Raw genomic sequence first — 18,906 nt, 5'->3', positions numbered from 1 at the left:
TGGGAGGAGGCCTGGGAGGAGCGGGGGAGCCTGCCCAGGGACTGGGAGAACTGCAGTCCAGGTACTTGCAGGATGCCACCTGGAAGGTGACAGGCCCTAACCGAGCTGAGCATGGACTGGATCCCTCTTGGCCTTCAAAGTCCCCAAGACATGAGATCCCCTGGGTGTGGGGTGGCCTGGACAGGTCATTTCGCCCAGCCCCTGCCCCCTGCTATTCCTTATCCTTTTAAAACCCTTGCCTCTTACTCCTGCTTCTTCCTCCCCTCCCTTTTCCCTTCCCCTCTGCTGCCCACACCCCTGCCTGCCTGAGACCCTGAGGCCCCCAGCAGGGAGGGAGGCAGCAGCGTGCAGTCTGTGGGTGTGGGGCATGGCTAGTGTTTGGACAGGTTCAAGCCTCGGATTAATGAGAGGGCACAGTCCTCTCCTGGCCACGTGCAAGTCCCAGCACAATTACAGCCAACAGCTGTAGTTGTAAGCTTGAACCTGTGGTCCAAACATGTGGCCCCACGTGCCTGCGTGATCGAGTTCAGGTGCATGTAGTTGAGTAGGATTGAAACCCACGAGAATGCTGTAAACATCTTGATCACGCCCTTACTTTGCCTTGTGGCATCTGCTATGAAACAGACACGGCTTGTGGGGTACGGCGCTGTGTCTCACCGAGACCCAGCTTTCCTTCTCTTGTCTGTTTCTTCTAGGCCTTTCAGCCGCCCCCACTCAGGTTCACCCGTGGCCGTGCAGGTGCAGCACAAGTGGGAATGCAGGATCCAGAGAGTCAGACGTCTGGAGCAGACCAGGCACCCAGAGGCCTGGAGACGCTCACAGTTGTCCCCACCTCCCAGCCAAGGTCTCAGGGCCTAAACTTCAGAGGCAAGAAAGGCCCATGTTCCTCCCACAGGCCTCTGGGAAGGTGGAAAAGCTGTGATCCTCAGACCAGACCGTGGCTCTCATCAAGTAGCCATGGCCATTCATTGTGGCCTCGAATAATTCATCAGCAGCACTTCTAACACAATCAGGACAGTGCAGAAAGGGAATTAGTCTGGAGAGGGTAAGAAACGGTGGATGACAAGGAAGGCTTATTCACATGCGGGTTAGCTGCTGCTGTGGTGATGGATTGATCAAGTGGTGGCCTGCTGGCACCTGCCTAGGTAACCCCCATCTACCTGGACCTCCGGCCCCTGGGGCCCTGGGCAGTCGCACCCCTTCCCCACCTGCCCCCTGGGGGATCCAGGAGCATCCTGAGCCTGGCATCCAAGGCTCTACCTGGCCGTTCTGCACCCATGCATTCTCCCTGTCCCCTCTCCTGCCCACACCTGCATACCAGCCAGAAAGGGTGATCGAAATTCCCGCACAGGCACCCCACTTCCCACCGCCAGGCCTTTCTTTATGCGACTTCCTTTATCTCTGCTTTTGCTCACCCCTCCCCCTCCCGGCCATGCTCAAATGTCTCATGTCCCCTGGTCCTCCTGCCCGACAGACCCAGGCCGAGTGTGCCCCCTCTGACACTCCAGAGCCCTCCCTGTCTACAAACTCGTCTTCGCCTCAGCGCCAGGCAGTGCTGCCATTGCGTGCTGCCCTGTCTTCACCCTCCCTCTGTCCCGGCCAGGAGCAGCTGACGGAGGCCAGAGGCCAGGCGCTCAGGTGCGGGGCTGGCCCAGAGGCTGTGCGCGGATATGGAAAGACTAAAGAGAGAGGAGGAGAGAGACCCGGGCCTTCTAGATGAGAACGTGGGGCTGTGTGCCTTCCGGAACCCGAGAGAGCAAGTGTGAGGGGAGGAGCAAGCCAGCCAGCCAGCCCACGAGTGGGAGCAGGCAGCGGGGAAGGCTCAGGCCGTGCTCTCTGCAGCGGTGGGCGGCACCCCATCAGTGTTGTCCACGCCGTAGCCGTAGCCACGCGTGGCTTTGGAGCACCAGACATGTGGATAGTGCAACTGAGCAACTCAATTTTAAATTGTCATTCATTTTAGTCATGCATTTTAGCAGCTACCCGTGGCCAGTGGCTACAGTATGAGGCAAGGAGTGAATGCGCCTCTCACCACATATATACAAATCCACCCAGGGGTGCAGGGGTGTGCGTGCGTGCATGCGTGTGCACGCGTACCAATGAGGGCACCGGAGGGGACACGGGATGTCAGGGCCGTGGGGGTGGCGGTGCCCCGCTGTGCAGCTCCGTGTCTGTACCACGTGGTGTGAGGCCAGAATGTGGTTTCAGTGCGTGTGCAGCGCAGGAGAGGAGGGGGACAAAGGGGCCATTGTACCACGTCCCAACTCGAGCCCTCCTTCCCGCTGACATCACGGCTGCCCTAAATACAGCCGCGCGGGCCCGGCTCCCCCAGACCCTGCTGCCCCCCGCGTGGTGGCACAGGGCCCCGTTCCCAGGGCTGCTCCGAGGGACTCGCCTTTTGCTTCTCTGTGAGGAGAGGGGCCACGATCCTGTGGATGACTTTTCAGTCAGATCCAGATGGAAAATTCCGGAAAAGGAGGCGGCTTTGTTTGGATGTTTTATTTTTTCCTGCTCTCGGAATCCTGGGTCCCTTTGGTGAGGTGAGCCCATCTGCCGGCAGGATTTTCTACGACCGAAATGCGGTGGGTTTTCCCTCCCTTCTCCCCAGCTCCTTACCCCGCAGCTTCCCAGGCGCCTCTCAGGCCTTCCTGGACGGAGCTGGGTGAGGTTTAGAAAAGGGGAGCTGGGAGGGGTCCCTAGCTGGAGTGTGGGAGCCTCAGGTGAGGGGCGTGTGGAGAGCGTGGGACGGGAGAGCGTGGGGCTGCTCTCAAAGCTGAGACCCCCCCACACACACCAAGGAGGAGGCTGCGTGGCGGCCGTGAGTGTGGGAGGCGGTGGGAGTGAGAGGGTCCAACCAGCCACACTGTGTGGGTGAGAATGTCTCCCTCTCTGGGTGCCCACCCACCTAGGAGCAAATGCGTCTGTGTTCACAGGGGCCTTGCACGTGTGTGGTGTGTGGGGAACGGGTGAGGGGTCTGTAAATGCGGGGACAGCTTCCCCCACACACACGGTGGCAGGAGACCCTGTATGAGCCGAGAAGGCATGGGTCCAGCATTGGGGATGTGTGCGCGTAGGTATGACAGGGCCTGGGAGGGCCCGCTGTGTGATGAGGATGAAGGGGCGGGCGGAGCAGGAAGGAGTGTGGGGGAAATTAGGAGAAGCTGGGCAGGGGGAAGACCACCGTCCTGAAGTCCCGGGGCCCGTGGATTGCCAGGGCCCGAGAGCGGCTGTGTCTCTGTGTCCCCTTCCGGGTGTGTGCCCTGGAGGGAACCAAGGTAGGCTGAGCAATGCCCACGGAGCAGGGGGCAAGACCCTGGGAGAAGGCGCCTCTGTCTCGGAGGGCAATCGGACTGTCACTCACACGGAGATCTCCACGCTCGCTCTGCGGGGGACGCCCCTGGCCAGGCCCGGGGGAGGTGAGTGCGGTGCATGCGGGCTGGAGAAGGTGGGGTTTTCTCTGACAGAGGGCGGAAGAGAAAGATGGGATGGAGCGGCGAGCAAAGCACATTCCTTAGAATAAAGAGGCTGCGTCACCAAGTTTTCGGTGACTTCACGCCGTGGGGAACCCCTGCCCGCTCCCCAAGGCTTTGGAAAACTGATGCAGGCACAGAGGCCGGGTGTGAGCGGGCCTGGGGGAGGCAAGGGGAGGGGCTGGGTTCTGGGTTTGGGTCAATCTGGAGTGGAGATATGGATGAGCCATGAAACCCACGCTGCCCAATCAAAATACAGCGCGGGCCACGTTAGTCGTTTTAATTTCCCAGCGGCCGTAATAAAACTATAAAAAGAAACAGGTGACGTTACTTGTAAGCATAGACTTTATGGAACCAATCTATCCCCCGTGTTACCATTTTCATTGCACGGGCAGCCCATCTCAACGTGGACGGGACACATTTCAAATGCCCGGCGGCCTCGGGGGCCAGCAGCTGCCCCACCAGACGGGGCGGCGGGCAGCAGACCAGGCCCCAGAGCGGCAGGGTTTCAGCCTCCGCCCCCAACTCACGGGGAGAGCGTGAACTCTTCGCAGGGCGCAGAACAGACACTGCGCCCACTTCACCTGGAGCTTAGGGGGCAGGGAGACCCCACGGACCTCTGGTTTGGGGTGATTGCGTGAGCGCTTGGGTGTACTAAGGTCTCCATGCTTGGGAGCCCCCGATGCCGGGCACTCGCCGGGTCCTCCCAAATTCTCCCAAGGGCCCGAGGCAGCCGTGATCAATGTCTATGAGTAAACGAAGTGTTAGAGCTCCATCTGACCCCCGAGCCCCAACAGCACACCAAGGGCGCTCTCGTGAAATGAAGTGTGTGCGTTTCGCGAATAAAGGAGAAGTGTGGGTGTGAGGGCTGGGCCGACCGTGGGCGGTGCCCCTGTCCCACGTCCGGCGGGGATCCTCCTTGCCGATCGAGAGGCAGTGAGGAAACGTCTGGAGTCAGGCCACGTGTGGGGCTCTGTTAGGGTGAAAGTGGAGGCCACTCACTGGGCCACGTGGGCAGTGCCAGCTGAGGGATCGCAGGAGCCGAGGTGGAGCGAGGCGTGAGGTGGAGTCTCCTGGCGGAGATGGTGGGGACACTGTGGCTGTGTCCTCGGCGGTGGGGTGGGGTGGGGTGGGGTGGGGTGGGGAGAGGTAGGACTGACTGCCCAGTGGAATCCTACCCCCCGAGTGTGCCTGTACCCTCCCCTGTGCTGCCAGGGTGGCTGGGCGTGCGCGCGCGTGTGACCCGGCACAGCTCGATGTCCTGTGTGGTCACGCCACCCTCCCAGCTACTTGTCTGGGCCACTTCCTCCCAGGCCGGCAGCCAGGCTTCCGTGTGCTGCTTGTAGCTGAGCAGGGAGGAAGGCGCTGCCAACATCCAAGGCCGAGCAGGGAAGCAGAGGGAAGTGAGGGGCTGGCCTTGAGCTCCCCCCGTCCTGCTGGCACAGGAAGAGCCCGAGGCCCAAGTGGGAGCACAGAGGGAGCCCCCTCCTCCAGGGAGAAGGATTCAAGGACGAGCACCCCAGGCCGGCTGCTCCGATCTGAGCAGGTTCCCTGCAGCTCCTGGTTTGGCCAGATGAGGGGCCCCGGGAAAAGAAGGAAATTGCGAATGAGAAATCAGAGGCACCTGCTTGCCAGAGAACCCACGTGCTGGGGGGTGGACACCCCAAGACAGACGTCTACTGAGCACACACAGTGCCGACACGGAGCCCCTGCCAGCGCCCCCGGTGCCTATGGGATTAACTAACGGAGGCTATGCGAGGCCCAGCGGGGAGGGGACCGCAACACGATGCTAGGAACGTGAGCGATGGCCTTGCGCACCCTCTTTGCCCAGCTCTGAGCAACCCAGACTGCATTCCTTCAGAGCCTCTTTCCAGAGGGCCTACTGTGTGCAGGCTCTGCGCCCCCTAGGGGCACACGGCATCCTGCCCTCCGGGGAAGGAGGACCCCAGCAAGGCACCACACAGAACAGCTCTTCCGAGCCCTGAGGCTGGGCTGGAGAGCTCTCTGAGGAGGGTTGGCCTCTCTGAGGATCTGACGTTGCAATGAGAGGTAGCTGTGTGGACTGGGGGGACTCGGGGTTCCTGGCAGAGGGAGCCTCGGAGGCCAGGGCCTAACACGAGTGTGTTAGGAGGCAGTGCGGCTGGGGCCGGTGAGTGTAGGGAGGGTGGGTGCTGAGGTCCGAGAGGTGGACAGGTTCTGCACCCCAGCTCAGAGGTGAGAGCATAGGGCAAGACCCCCAGATTTTTCCTCTTAAAGGATGGGCTTGGCTGCTGTTGGAGACGAGCCGGGGAGGGGGGGGGGAGGGGGAGCCGGGAGGAGGCAGGGAGGGCAAGGGGAGGCTGTTTCTGGGGTCCAGGAGAGAGAGCCTGGTGCAGGACTGGCAAGTGGAGGCCGTGAGAAGGGGATGGATTCAGGGCATGTTTTGAAGGTAGGGATTCTGGGGAGAGAGAGAAAAGAGTAGGACAATTTGGGGGCCCTTCCAAGGACAATTTGAGGGCCCTTGCCCTCCTCGGGGAATCCTTGACCAGGAGCCCCCACCATCAGACAGGGGCTGCCCACTTGGTCCTAACCCATCAGCCCCCAAGGCAATGAGGGGCACGGGGAGGCCGCTGAGAAGAAGGCACAGGCAGCAGTAGATGGCAGAGCTGCAGGTATTTATTCTGGGCGCCCTGACCCCAGACACCCTCACCTGCCCCCCCCCCCCCCCACACACACACACACTCCTCTCTCTGCTTGTTCCAAGCCTGGAGCCCATCGGACCGGGAGCTGGAATCAGGAGGAAGGATGTGGCCCTGGGTGGCGGCTGCTCCGTGAGTCAGGGCAGAAGGGAGGAGGAGGCCAAGGCTGGAGCTGGAGCAGCGGAGCGGGGAGAGAGTGGGGGTTGGGAGGTCCAGGCCCTGGTCCTCCTGCCTTCCCCACCCTGACACTCTGACCACGAGTGCTTGGCATTGGGGGACCCGGACCTGGCACTGCTGAGCAACCCCTCACTGCTGCCTCAGTGGGTGGGCAGGTCTGTGTGTCCCTCCCTTGACCTCCTCCGTCCCCCTCCACCTGCCCCAACCTCGAGACAAAGGCCATCTTGTTCCCAGCAATGAGGCTGGCGCTGCCCAGCTGGACCCACCTGGGCGGGCCCTCAGTGCTGGTCCAGGATGAGGGGCACTTGGGCGCTGTCCACCTGGGGCGGCAGCCGCTCGCCTGTGCGCACGTTGAACATAGGCAGGGTGGAGAGGGGCCTGGGCACCTCTCGGCTAGCTGCCATCTGTCGCAGCTCCTCTGTGTTCCCTCGGATGGTGCGGTGGTGGACCATCTGGATGCTGGGGGCGCAGAACCAGCAGAGACATCAACTTTGGGGTCCAGCCTGGCACTGCCTCTGAGCCACCCTACAGTCTTCCCTACCGTTATGTGGGGGAGACTCGCACACGTGATGGGTGGAGGGAGGGCAAACAGGACGTTCTGTGGTGTCAGCTCTGTGGCCTATGACTGAGGCAGGGGTTCTGGGTGTAGATAGCCTGGATTCCAAGCTCTATGTCCTCCACAAGTTGCTTAACCCCTCTGTGCCTGGCAGGTGGCAGGAGCTCCCAAGATGCTAAGACATGAGTAGACACCACAGTGGATATATATTTCCAGAGGCCAGCATTTCCTGGGCTTTATTTCCTGTTTTTATATTCTAACTAGAGGCCCCATGCATGGATTCGTGCACTGGTGGGGTCCCTTGGCCTGGCCTGTGCCCTCTCGCAATCCAGGGGATGTCGGATTGCCGGTTTCAGCCCGATCCCTACAGGTCAGGCCAAGGGACCCCACCAGTGCACGAATCCGTGCACAGGGCCTCTAGTATGCATATAAAATCTTTGGTTAATCTCTCCCGCCCTTCCCCCTCCCCCCTTCCCTCAGAGATTCATCAGTCTGTTCCATGTTCCCATGCCTGTGCATTGAGCATCTGCCCCCTGGTGGTCAGTGCAAGTCATAGCGAACGGTCGAACGGTTGCTTAGGCTTTTATATATATAGATGGCCCTCTAGGTCCCTTCCACCACTCGGCTCTCTCCCCTAATACTCTCTCCCACCAGTGAACATCCAATTCTCGTCCCCTCCCCATCCCTGCCCCAGGCTGGCAGACCTATACCCTCCACCTTTTCCTACCCCCTGGTTTTCGTCCAAGCTGTTTCCCCAAGTCCCGCCAGGCCTCGACTGAGTCACCTTTTGGTTGCTCAGACCTGACCTCCTCTCCCTTTGTACCTTGACCCCCCTTACCCGCCCCGCCCCCCGGTCAGCCCCCAGCGCTGATGAGCTCCAGACTCTGAATTTGTCTCCCTATCTTTGCTTCAAACCAAGGCTCCTTGAGGCCTGTGCCAGGCTCCACCCTCCACAGGCCTGAGTGGACTGATGGCCACACCCTGGGGAAGTCCTTCCTGAGCCCTAGCTCCAGTTCCTCCTCAGAAGCCTCATTCTCATTTGCCATCCTCATGGGCTTACTTTCTGCCCTCGAGGGGCGAGCTTTAGTTCATTCTGAGAAGTGGGGCAGCACCTCGGTGAAGCATGAAGACTTGCTTTGGGCTTGGGTTCCACTGCTTACTGGCTGTGTGACCTTGTGCAAGTGACTTAACCTCTCTGTGCCGCCGTTTCCTCAACGGCAATGCGAACTGCTATGGGAATTAAATCAGTTAATACCGGGAAAACACTTGGGACGGCTCCTGGTCAGCGCATAGCCAGTGGTAGCTGCTGTTACGGGGAGCCTTCCATTGCTGTCACTATCCCTGGTGTCACTGTATTAGGTCAGCCCATTGGCCTCTGTGCAGGGAGGCCTGATGAGCTTGGTCTTCAGTGGAGGGATGATTCCAATTCCTTCTCCACAAACCCACCCACATTGGGGGCGGCGGGGGGGAGGGGGGGGGGACGCCAGCCTGGAGACATTTTCCCAGACTACCTGGTTGTCAGGTCAGACAGACAGCCCGGACTTTTCATTACAAACAATAAGCATTGGTTTCCTTAAAGGGGTGGGTCCCACATAAGAGGAAAGCAACCCTACCTGCCATTGGGTTACAGATCAACTGGGGGAGGACAAGTGATCCCCATTCGTGTCCAAGCCTCGATTAGTGGACACAGACTCCAGCTAGAGCCTGCGGATCAGACTCCAGGAAGGACGCTCAGCTTCCTGCTCAATGGGCCGCACTCCTGGGGGGGTGGGGGGTGGGGCGGAGTAGGACACAGTGCTGTCTGGCTGCAGGGAGGAGGCGGAGTCGCCCTCTAAGGCTAGGGGAGGGTCACAATGAGCTCTTGAGTCTGGAATTTGGCAAGCGGAATCGTCCAAAACACAATTTTCCATTCCCAGGCAAGGGGAGGCTGAGGGGGAAAGGGAGCGAGGGGTGTATGGATGCTGAGAGCCAGCAGGTAATGCCCCCGTGGGGATGAGGGCCTTCGATCATGGGCCCCCTCCCCACTCCCAGCCCCACATCTGGGTCTCATTACTCTGGCAACACACGCAGGTGGGAAATGTTCTGGGGATGTTTTTCCAGAGCAGGAGCCGGAGCCAGAGCCAAGGCGCCTTTCCCCACAGCCCTTCCAATCAGCACTGGGGCAGGTGAAGGGACACAGGGGCAGGCTTCACACACACACACTCACACACACTCACACACACACTCACACACTCACACACACACTCACACGCTCACACACTCACACACTCACACACTCACACACACTCACACACACTCACACACACTCACACACTCACACACACTCACTCACACACACACACACTCACACACACACTCACACACACACTCTCACACACACACTCACACTCACACACACACACACACACACGCACACACACACGCACACACACACTCACACACTCCGCCACGTGGACCACAGAACTTTCCACCCAGTGAATCTGACATAGTGAAGAGCGAGCAGCAGGATCACAATTTGAGGATAATCTGAAAAGTGGTAGTGACTGAACAAGGGGCGGGGGGCGGGATTTTGTAGAAATAAATCAACGGAAAGTCCAAACCCACAAGGGCTAACATCGCACATGGTCAGATCAGTTATTGATTGAAAAGTGGTGGAGGCAGCAGGGGGTCCTGACGCCATGAGAGCTACACCACCGGCCGGGAAAGCAGGACGCGGCCGAAAGGGCTGCTCAGAAAAGAATGAATGCCTACAGTCAGGCTGGCAGAGGTCGCAATAAACGGAGGAACAAAACCTCCTTGTAAAATTGACATAGAAAATCACTGATCTCCGCCCTGGCCAGTTTGGCTCGGTGGATGGAGCATCGGCCTGCGGACTGAGGGGTCCCGGGTTCGATTCCAGTCAAGGGCATGTACCCTGGTTTCGGGCACATCCCCAGTAGGGGGTGTGCAGGAGGCAGCTGATCGATGTTTCTCTCTCATCGATGTTTCTAGCTCTCTGTCCCTCTCCCTTCCTCTCTGTAAAAAGTCAGTGGAGTATAGTTAAAAAAAGAAAAGAAAAAAGAAAATCACTGATCTCCATGGGGAAACGTCTATCAAATAAAAAGGAAAATAGAGGGGAAAAAGCCTGTTCATTGCTTTGTAAAGGGAATTGATCAGTGGGTTGAGATGGTGGGGTCAAAATGGTGGGTTTAAAACTGGGGGCTCGGCCCTGGTCAGGTAGCTCAGTTGGTTAGCCCAGTGGTCGGCAAACTCATTAGTCAACAGAGCCAAATATCAATAGGACAACGATTGAAATTTCTTTTGAGAGCCAAATTTTTTAAACTTAAACTTCTTGTAATGCCACTTCTTTAAAATAGACTCGCCCAGGCCGTGGTATTTTGTGGAAGAGCCACACTCAAGGGGCCAAATAGCCGCATGTGGCGCGCGAGCCGCAGTTTGCCGACCACAGGGTTAGAGCATCGTCCCAACTTGCCAAGGTTGCGGGTTCGATCCCCAGTCAGGGTACATACAAGAATCAGCCAATGAATGCACAAATAAGTTGAAGAACAAACAGTGTTTCTCTCCCTCCCCACCCCCTCTCTCCATTCCCCTCTCTCTAAAGATCAATAAAAAGATTTTTTTTAAAAAAAAAACTGGGGGCTCAGAACACCCGAAATCTGCTGGCACTCACACATATACATGTATACACGCCTGGGTCTACAGCCCTTCTTCCCAGAGACCTGGCAAGTCAGATGCCCACTGTCTGGCATCTCCTGTCTGCGCCCCCCCCCAGGAGTGAACAATGGGGCCACTGTGACCCTCACAGGATTCCGGTGGCCTCATAATGTCCCTCTGAGGTCACTACAGAAATAACCTTACCACCCCCTGCGCCAGAGGCACAAGTCTGCTGAGACCAGCCGTGGGTGATCATCCTTGCTCCTCCTCCTGGCCACCCAGGGAAGGCTCGGGCCAGAGCCCTCGGAGGAAGCCTCTGACGGGAACAGAGCTAGGACACCCCCACCCACCAAGGAGCCACCCCGTGGAGATTTCTAGCCGCCATCCTGGAGGTCCTCGCGCCCAGTGCCCTTCACCCACCCCAGGAAGAGATGCAGAAAGACACTACGATGCCAGCCTCCACCACGCCCTTGGCTTCCAACAGTGGCCTGAGTGCGGGCCAGCAGGCCGGTGGGTCCGGAGTCCCTAGCAAGAGCGAGACTGGGCACCACGCCTGCCCCCAAGCCCACAAGAAGCCCAGCATCTCCAAGGTGATCCTGAAGGTCATGGCGGACAAGGGGGCGCGCAACCGCGTGTCCCTGGCCACCCTGAAGAAGGCTCTCATCACCACGGGCTACAACATGACCCGCAACGACTGGCGTTTCAAGAAAGTGCTCAAGGGGCTGGTGGACAAGGGCATGCTCAGGCAGGTGACCAGCAAGGGCGCCTCGGGCTCCTTCCGCATGGGCAAGAAGCACGCCTCCAGCTTCAAGCTCGACGCCAAGAGGCGGGGGCAGCAGAGGCAGCGCCCACAGCTGGGGAAGCCACGGTCTGGGCAGCGCAGGTTTCTACTGAGTTCCAAGCAGGGGCACAAGCAGCTCATCAAGGGGGCTCGCAGGGTGGCCAAATGCCCCCGCACTTAAGGAGGCAGGCCCAGCAAGCAAACAGAGGGGCCAGGCCCGCAACAGGCTCAGAGAGTGGGAATAAAAGGAGCCTTATTTAACGCCTGCCTCCTGGAATCTTTGGGGTTCAAGGGGGTGGGAAAGGGAGAGGTCTGGGGCCTGGAGGAGGGGTTAAGGCCTGGGGTGGGGAAACCTGGGCAAAACAAGGCTGAGGTGGATTGGGAAGGGCTGGGGGATTGAAAGCATCCACGGACATTAGTTAGTCCAACCACAGCAGAGCGACCGAGGCCAGAACGGGTCACAGTGATTGTGTGGCAGGACCCGCCTGAAGCCCTAGTGCCACAGCGAAGTGAGTGTGGGTGTGAGTATGAGTGTGAATGTGGGTGAGAGTGTGGGTGTGAGTGTGGGCGTGTGGTGTGGGTGTATGAGTGTGGGTGTGAGAGTGGGCGTGTGAGTGTGGGTGTGAGTGTGGGTGTGTGAGTGTGGGTGTGGCTGTGTGTGGGCGTGAGTGTGGCTGTGAGTGTGAGTGTAGGTGTGAGTGTGGGTGTGAGTGTGTGTGTGTGTGTGAGTGTGGGTGTGGGTGTGGATGTGAGTGTGGGTATGGGTGAGAGTGTGGGTGAGAGTGTGGGTGTGAGTGTGGGTGTGAGTGTGTGGGTGTGAGTGTAGGTGTGAATGTGGGTGTGGTGTGGGTGTGAGTGTGGGTGTGGGTGTGAGTGTGGGTGTGAGTGTGGGTGTGTGAGTGTGAATGTGAGTGTGAGTGTGAGTGTGTGTGAGTGTGGGTGTGGGTGTGTGAGTGTGGGTGTGGGTGTGGGTGTGTGAGTGTGGGTGTGAGTGTGAGTGTGAGTGGGTGTGGGTGTGTGGGTGTGGGTGTAGGTGTGAGTGTGAGTGTGCTGAAGGTCTCTCAGCTGTTTCTCCAGGTCCCCTCCCCGGTCCCCTCCCACATTAGACTCTTCCATGGAGACCAAACAATCAAAGGCGAGCCCAGGCTAGGTCAGGCCCAGCGTCCAGCCAGCCAGGGCTGGGCTTCAGGGGCCAAGGGTGGCCCCTCGTCTCAGAATGATCTGGTTTGTCTATGCTGCTCATGGCGGTGGAAGGGTCTAGCTTGACAGGGCAGGGGGCTCCCACCCAGCCCCCCGCTTTCCCTTACTCACTCAGAGGTGGCCAGGTCTCTCTTCAGCCTGTGGAAAAGCAGGGAAAGGGGTTAACCGTTATCCACAACCCCCTCCCGGTGCCAGGCAGGACCTACAAAGGGGCCCCCCCTCCTTTCCTGGCTGAGTACCTCCCTCCCTGAGGGGTCTGGGTCCCCACAGAGTGCAGGTGCCACAAGGATCCCACGACGGAGGACCAGCCTGCTGCCCCCGCCCCCCACACTCACCGTCCCTCCCTCCGGCAGCACATGACGTAGGCCAGCAGCAGGGTGAGCAGCAGGGCCACCAGCAGGGGCACCAGGAGGGTGACCAGCGCGTCGGCCAGGAAGTCTCGGGCCGTGGCCTCGGTGGGCGGGCAGAAGAAGGGGTCACGTTCCAGGATCCCGTCGCCTGGGGTGGGCACCTCGTCTGCGGGCTCCGGCACTGACTTATCCACCTGCTCAGAGAGCCCAGCACTGACCCAGGAGCAGCTGGATGGACGCAGAGACCCCCGGGGGAGCAGGGCAGTGACCCCGGGGCGCCACTATCTACTGCCCCAGCCGACCACAGGAGGGGACAGCTCTGGTGACCCAGCAGGACAAGCACTGGACTGGGAGCCAGGAGAGAGATTTTCAGAGAGGCAGGGCCGCACAATGGTTAGAGTGCAGCTCCAGGGTCCAACTGCCTGGGTTTGAATCCTGACTCAGACAAGTGCTTGGCTGGGAAGACTTCCCTCGAGGGGCATCAGCGTCCCAACCTGTGAAGCTGGATGGCTAACCGCGGTACCGGTCTCCTGGGGCGGCGGTAAGAATACAGCTGGTTGAATGTAATGTGTCCAGCACATAGCAAGGGCTCAAGAATGTTGCCGATCACCCGTCCCTGGCTGCGCTGTCGGTCAATTCACAGGCACAGAGGCGGCTAGGGACCTGAGCTACCTCCACACCCGGAGAAGAGTGGTGAGCAAGAACTCCCTGCTCCTCACCGCAGGCAGATTGACTCGGGGACACCTTAGAAGGAAGCAGGCAGCTGTCACCCAGAGGCCCTTGGTGGGGAGCTGCATTGTGGGAGTTGAGGAGCCAGAGATCTCTGGGTTATGGACTCTGTCGCCCTCTTCTGGTAGAAAGTGGAAGAGTGTGTGTGTGTGTGTGTGTGTGTGTGTTTGAAAGATGAAAGAAGTGGGCAGATAATCAGAAAAAAGTAGAATAGAGGAGACTGGGATGGGTAGGGGCAGGGAGCAGACTGTCATGGGGGCCACGCCCCATCCCCACCCCCACCCCCCCAAGCCAGGGTCCCTCCTCACCAGGGACACGTTGCACCAGTCAACTCGGAAGTGGGATGCCAAGGTGTCGTAGCAGGACAGAAGCGGAGGCTGGCCCTGGGCACAGCGAGCGTGGCTGTCGGGAGACGCCACCATCTTCAGGCAGGTGGAGAAGGGCGAGGCGGAGCCCACCTTGATGTACACCCTGGACCCAGACAAAGGCCACCGTCAGCACATTGGGAGGGTGTCACCGAGCACTGGAGATGGGGGGTTACAAGGCCACCCTGAAAGCCGGGGTTATGGTGAGAGCACACAGAGCGGTCCCATCTTCTGGGGGCCTTATCCCCCCACGAATGTCCTTTACAAGGATGGGCCTTTTATGGCCCCCTGGGCACAGGAAGCGGGAGTTCAGGATAACCAGGGTTTGGGTGCAGGAGGGGCAAGAGGGGGGGAGGGCGTGGCCAGAGGGAAGTGGGCAGTGGAGGGGAGCTGGGAGGTGTAGATGGGCCTGGTGAGGTGTGTCCAACGTTTCCCCATAAACATCTTCGCTGCGCCCTGCTCTCCGCATCGCTAATTGACCGTAAGGCCCTTTGACGGCGGGGCAGACTTCATGTATTTCGTCAGTCTGGTTTCACTTCTCCGTTGACAACGTTCTCCCAGGACTCCCATTTTTATACAAATCGTGACCCTTAAGTAGACGTGTGGGTCTGAAAATAGTGGATGACAACAGCCAGTTGTCACGCTCCACTAGAAAAGGGTCACATCTCCATTTGCAAATCCGTTGGTGAATGTAGTCCTTCCCGCCTGTCCAAACCAACAGCTTACCACGCTACACAAACAGAGGGGGCATTGATGATCGATTCTTTAGTTGGAAACTGACGCCTCTCTTAATTAAGGACGAAATTTTAGTGGAACAAAAAAAAATTCGATGCTGAACAAGACTAGTCATCAAGCAAAAAAAAAAAAAGAAATGTATAATCCTATGAACAAAGACTACAAAAACAATGTATTTTTGTTTTTCCTCAATAAAGTCTTTTGTTATAAGTTTTCATGTTTCTTTTTTTAAAATATATTTTATTGATTTTTTACAGAGAGGAAGGGAGAGGGATAGAGAGTTAGAAACATCGATCAGCTGCCTCCTGCACACTCCCCACTGGGGATGTGCCCGCAACCAAGGTACGTGCCCTTGACTGGAATCGAACCTGCGACCTTTCAGTCTGCAGGCCGACGCTCTATCCACTGAGCCACACCGGTCAGGGCAGTTTTCATGTTTCTTTATGTCCTTTTTAATATGCCTCTTTTATTCTTCATTCTTTTATCTTTTATGGTGAAATTGCCTTGTGGATAGTTAGTTAGGCAGGAAAAATGTTTGCAGCAAAAATGCTGGTGGCCAGATGCGTCTGGCGAAGATGTTTGTGGGGAAACTACGCAGAACCGTGCTGAGCGGGTGGGTGCAAAGGTGGGTAAAGCCCCGCCTGGAAATTAGGGAGACCCATGTTCTATGCCTACTACCCAGACGGGAGGCAAGGTGCCTCCTCCTCCAGGAAGCCCTCCGGGGTCACATGCCTACCCTTCCTTGCGGCCCTCGATGGGAAGGGGGACACGGCCCCCACGGTCCAAGGCGGAGGTGATGTTGAGCAGCTGGAGCTCGGCTGGCTCCCAGAGGCCCCCCAGGGCTATGAGGAAGCGGCTGGCAGGGGTTGAGGGTAGCACCTCCTCCACGTCGTGGCTGCGCACCAGGAACTCGGCCTGGTATGGCAGCAGGGGGCCTGGAAGGGCCAGGTGGGCACCTCAGGCTGCACCCCACCCTGCGCTGATCCTTCCCAACCTCCCCACCCAAGCTCCTCCCTCGACCTCCTCAGACTCCTTCCTTCCTCCTTCACACCCCATACATCACAGGCCCCAAACCCACAGAGTGACGGCCAGCAGAGCAGCCAAGGATACAAGCCCCGAGGCCTCCCAGGATGCCCTGCTCCCCACTTCTCTCCAAGTCTTTCCTTCCACACACCCCCTCCCAGGGGAGATCCCCCAAGACTGGCGTTGGTGGGGCAGGGTAGGTGGTACCTTCTGGGTCCCCAATCAAGAGCACTAGTCTCTGCTGGGTGGTGTCGAAGCTGTCCCGGTTGTAGGCTACGACCTGCAGGGGACGGGGAAGAGGCCAGAGCGGTGGGGCGAGGGGAGAAAGTCCGGGCAGCTGGGGCCTGGCAGGCGAGGACTGCGCCATCACCCAGTTAGAGGCCTGTCCATGATGCACCCGACATGACCCCGCCCCCGGGGCCCTGCGGGTACCTCAATGACCTGGCGGCCGCGATCTTCTGGGGTGGGGCTCCCGTAGAGGAAGCCGGGGTGGTGGGGGCTGCGCTGGGTATAGCGGAGCCACCGGGGCAGGTCAGGGTGGCCCTGGAGGTGGGCGTGGTAGGTGACCGGGACAGTGGGCGGGACAGCTGGTGGGAGGGAAGAAAGGGATTGGGCCCGTGACAGGAGCCTTCACCAGCCCTGGACCAGGCACCCCCCACCCCCCAGGTCCAAGAGGCTCCTCTCACCCACGTGCTCAGGGAGGCGCGGGGGGGTCTCACGGTCCAAGGTGTGCACGAAGAGGCGGCCCACGGCCGGGCGCAGGGTGGTCTGCGGGGCCTCCGCGCGGCCCAGCCCTGCCAGGAGACCTGCGGGGACCCACAGCCCCCAAACTGGCCTGAGCCTCAGTCGGGGACACGGGATCTGCTCCCCTTCCCCACCACGCCCCTGGCGCCCCTCGGGGACAGGAGAAGCGTGTGAGAGCAGAGCGCCCCTCCACTGGCTCCCAGGAGGGGACCGAGCACCGGCGGTGCCGCATGAGGAGACCGGAGCTGAGGCTGGGGAACCATGGAGCTCCCCACGCCTCCTCGGAGGCCCTGGTGGGGTCACAGAGGGCAGAGCTGGTGTCTGGCTGGGAGGGGTGGGGCGTGTGTGGTAAGAGCACTTAGAAGAGAACCCCAAGCTGACTGTCCAGGGGCCTGGAGGGGGGGAGGGAAGGAGCCTTTGCAGGAGGAGGGTGGGCATTCTGGGGCCCTCACCCACCTCCCCTAATAGCAGGGGATCAGGGCCCCCGCTAGCGGCTACTAGGAGCTGAGCAAAGGGGATCCCGCAGGCCCCACACCCGCCCAGGGCCAAATTTAGCCTGAGCCTGAAGAAGCCGGCCAGTCAGCCCATTAAAGGGCCCGCGACTCTCGGGACCTGCGCTCTCAGGCCCACCGCAGCCGGCCCAGGACCCCCACCGCGCAGGGCCACCGGAGCCTGCGTCCCAGGGCCCAGCTCCTAGCCCCAGGTCCCTGGATTCCCCCACCAGCAACAACATGAACACCCCAAGTCCTCCTGGCCCCCGCCTCCCCGCGAGCCCTCCCCGAGGAACTGCCCTGCGTCCTCCCCTCATGCCGGGCCTCTCCCTGAAGAAGGCCCCAACTTGCCGGCAAGGAAAGGGATCCAGAGCAGCGCTGCGGCCATGGCTGCCCCGGCCCGGCCTGTGAGTGACAGAGACAGGGGCGGGAGGAGGGCGGGGAGGGAAGGGAGGTGTCCCAGAGCAGCCGGAGCCCTCCCCGTCCCCACGCAGAGCAGGCCCTGTCTCTAGGATGGACACGCTCCTCACATGACAGGGTTCCCTCAACCGCCCCCTCCCGGTGGCCAGAGCATGTTTTCTACCCCCAACCTGACAACCACAGTGCCCCCCAAAACCGTAATGTTCCCACTGCCTGGGCTCCAGCTGCTGCTGGCCTTCGGCCTTTCCTGTACCTGACCATCCTGCCTAGAATCCCCTTACCCACCCCCCTGCCCCCAGCACACACACACACACACACACCCATACACACAAACCCATACACACACCCATACACACACCCATACACACACACACCCATACACACACCCATACACACACTCACACCCATACACACACACCACACACACATACACACACACATACACACACACCCATACAGACACCCATACACACACACACCCATACACACACACACCCATACACACACAAACACACACACACACACACCCATACACACACCCATACACACACACACCCATACACACACAAACACCCATACACACACACACACACACACCCATACACACACACCCATACACACACACCCATACACACACACACACAAACACCCATACACACACACACACACACCCATACACACACACCCATACACACACCCATACACACACACACACCCATACACACACCCATACACACACACCCATACACACACACCCATACACACACACACACCCATACACACACACCACACACACATACACACACACCCATACACACACACACCCATACACACACACCACACATACATACACACACATACACACACACCCATACACACACCCATACACACACACCCACACACACACCCCCATGCACACACACACCCATACACACACACCCCCACACACACATACACACACACATACACACACACCCATACACACACACACACACCCATACACACACCCATACACACACACACACATACACACACATACACACACACCCATACACACACCCATACACACACACATACACACACACACCCATACACACACCCATACACACACCCATACACACACACACACACCCATACACACACCCATACACACACACACACATACACACACATACACACACACCCATACACACACACATACACACACACACCCATACACACACCCATACACACACACCCATACACACACACCCCCACACACATACACACACACATACACACACACCCATACACACACACCCATACACACACACACACACACCCATACACACACCCATACACACACACACACACACACGCAGGACCCCGCTCCTGCCCAGCCTCACTCTGCTGCCTTCTAATCGGATACCCTCCTCCGCAGCCTGCACACCTTTGCCCAAGCTGTGCCCTCTGCCCGGAGTTCCCTTCTTGCCCTCGGCCATCAGGCAAACTGCCACTCACCCCTCACGACTCAGCACAGACACCCCCGCCCCC

The 18,906-nt window shown here is 59.2% G+C and overlaps 2 protein-coding genes across 2 annotated transcripts; one reads left to right on the top strand and one right to left on the bottom strand.

Moving 5' to 3' along the window:
• Positions 1-6,188: 6,188 nt before the first annotated feature.
• Positions 6,189-17,348, bottom strand: SGCA (sarcoglycan alpha). The gene is made up of 10 exons (XM_079798945.1): positions 17,305-17,348; positions 16,405-16,524; positions 16,151-16,305; positions 15,926-15,998; positions 15,432-15,630; positions 13,904-14,066; positions 12,852-13,060; positions 12,628-12,654; positions 6,592-6,784; positions 6,189-6,320 (listed from the first exon to the last, which is right to left on the bottom strand). The coding sequence occupies exons 1-9, from the start codon at positions 17,339-17,341 to the stop codon at positions 6,604-6,606; spliced, it is 1,164 nt and encodes a 387-aa protein (XP_079655071.1). The 5' UTR covers positions 17,342-17,348; the 3' UTR covers positions 6,189-6,320; positions 6,592-6,603.
• LOC307115351 (histone H1.9-like) lies at positions 10,967-11,497 on the top strand (the record flags this gene model as incomplete). The annotated part of the gene is made up of 1 exon (XM_079798578.1): positions 10,967-11,497. One exon carries the CDS (start codon positions 10,967-10,969, stop codon positions 11,495-11,497), a length of 531 nt encoding a protein of 176 aa, XP_079654704.1.
• Positions 17,349-18,906: the final 1,558 nt, after the last annotated feature.

This window comes from Cnephaeus nilssonii (assembly GCF_951640355.1).
Source record: "Cnephaeus nilssonii genome assembly, chromosome: 19".
NCBI lineage: Eukaryota > Metazoa > Chordata > Mammalia > Chiroptera > Vespertilionidae > Cnephaeus > Cnephaeus nilssonii.
This window is presented reverse-complemented; position numbering and strand designations above follow the sequence as displayed.

Excerpts from the sequence above, each read along its gene's own strand:
- SGCA (XM_079798945.1), bottom strand. The coding sequence starts at position 17,341 with ATGGCCGCAGCGCTGCTCTGGATCCCTTTCCTTGCCG. Across the intron at positions 16,525-17,304 it reads CTGGATCCCTTTCCTTGCCG|GTCTCCTGGCAGGGCTGGGC; the intron begins GCAAGTTGGGGC and ends GGGTCCCCGCAG. Across the intron at positions 13,061-13,903 it reads ACTGGTGCAACGTGTCCCTG|GTGGATAAGTCAGTGCCGGA; the intron begins GTGAGGAGGGAC and ends CTCTCTGAGCAG.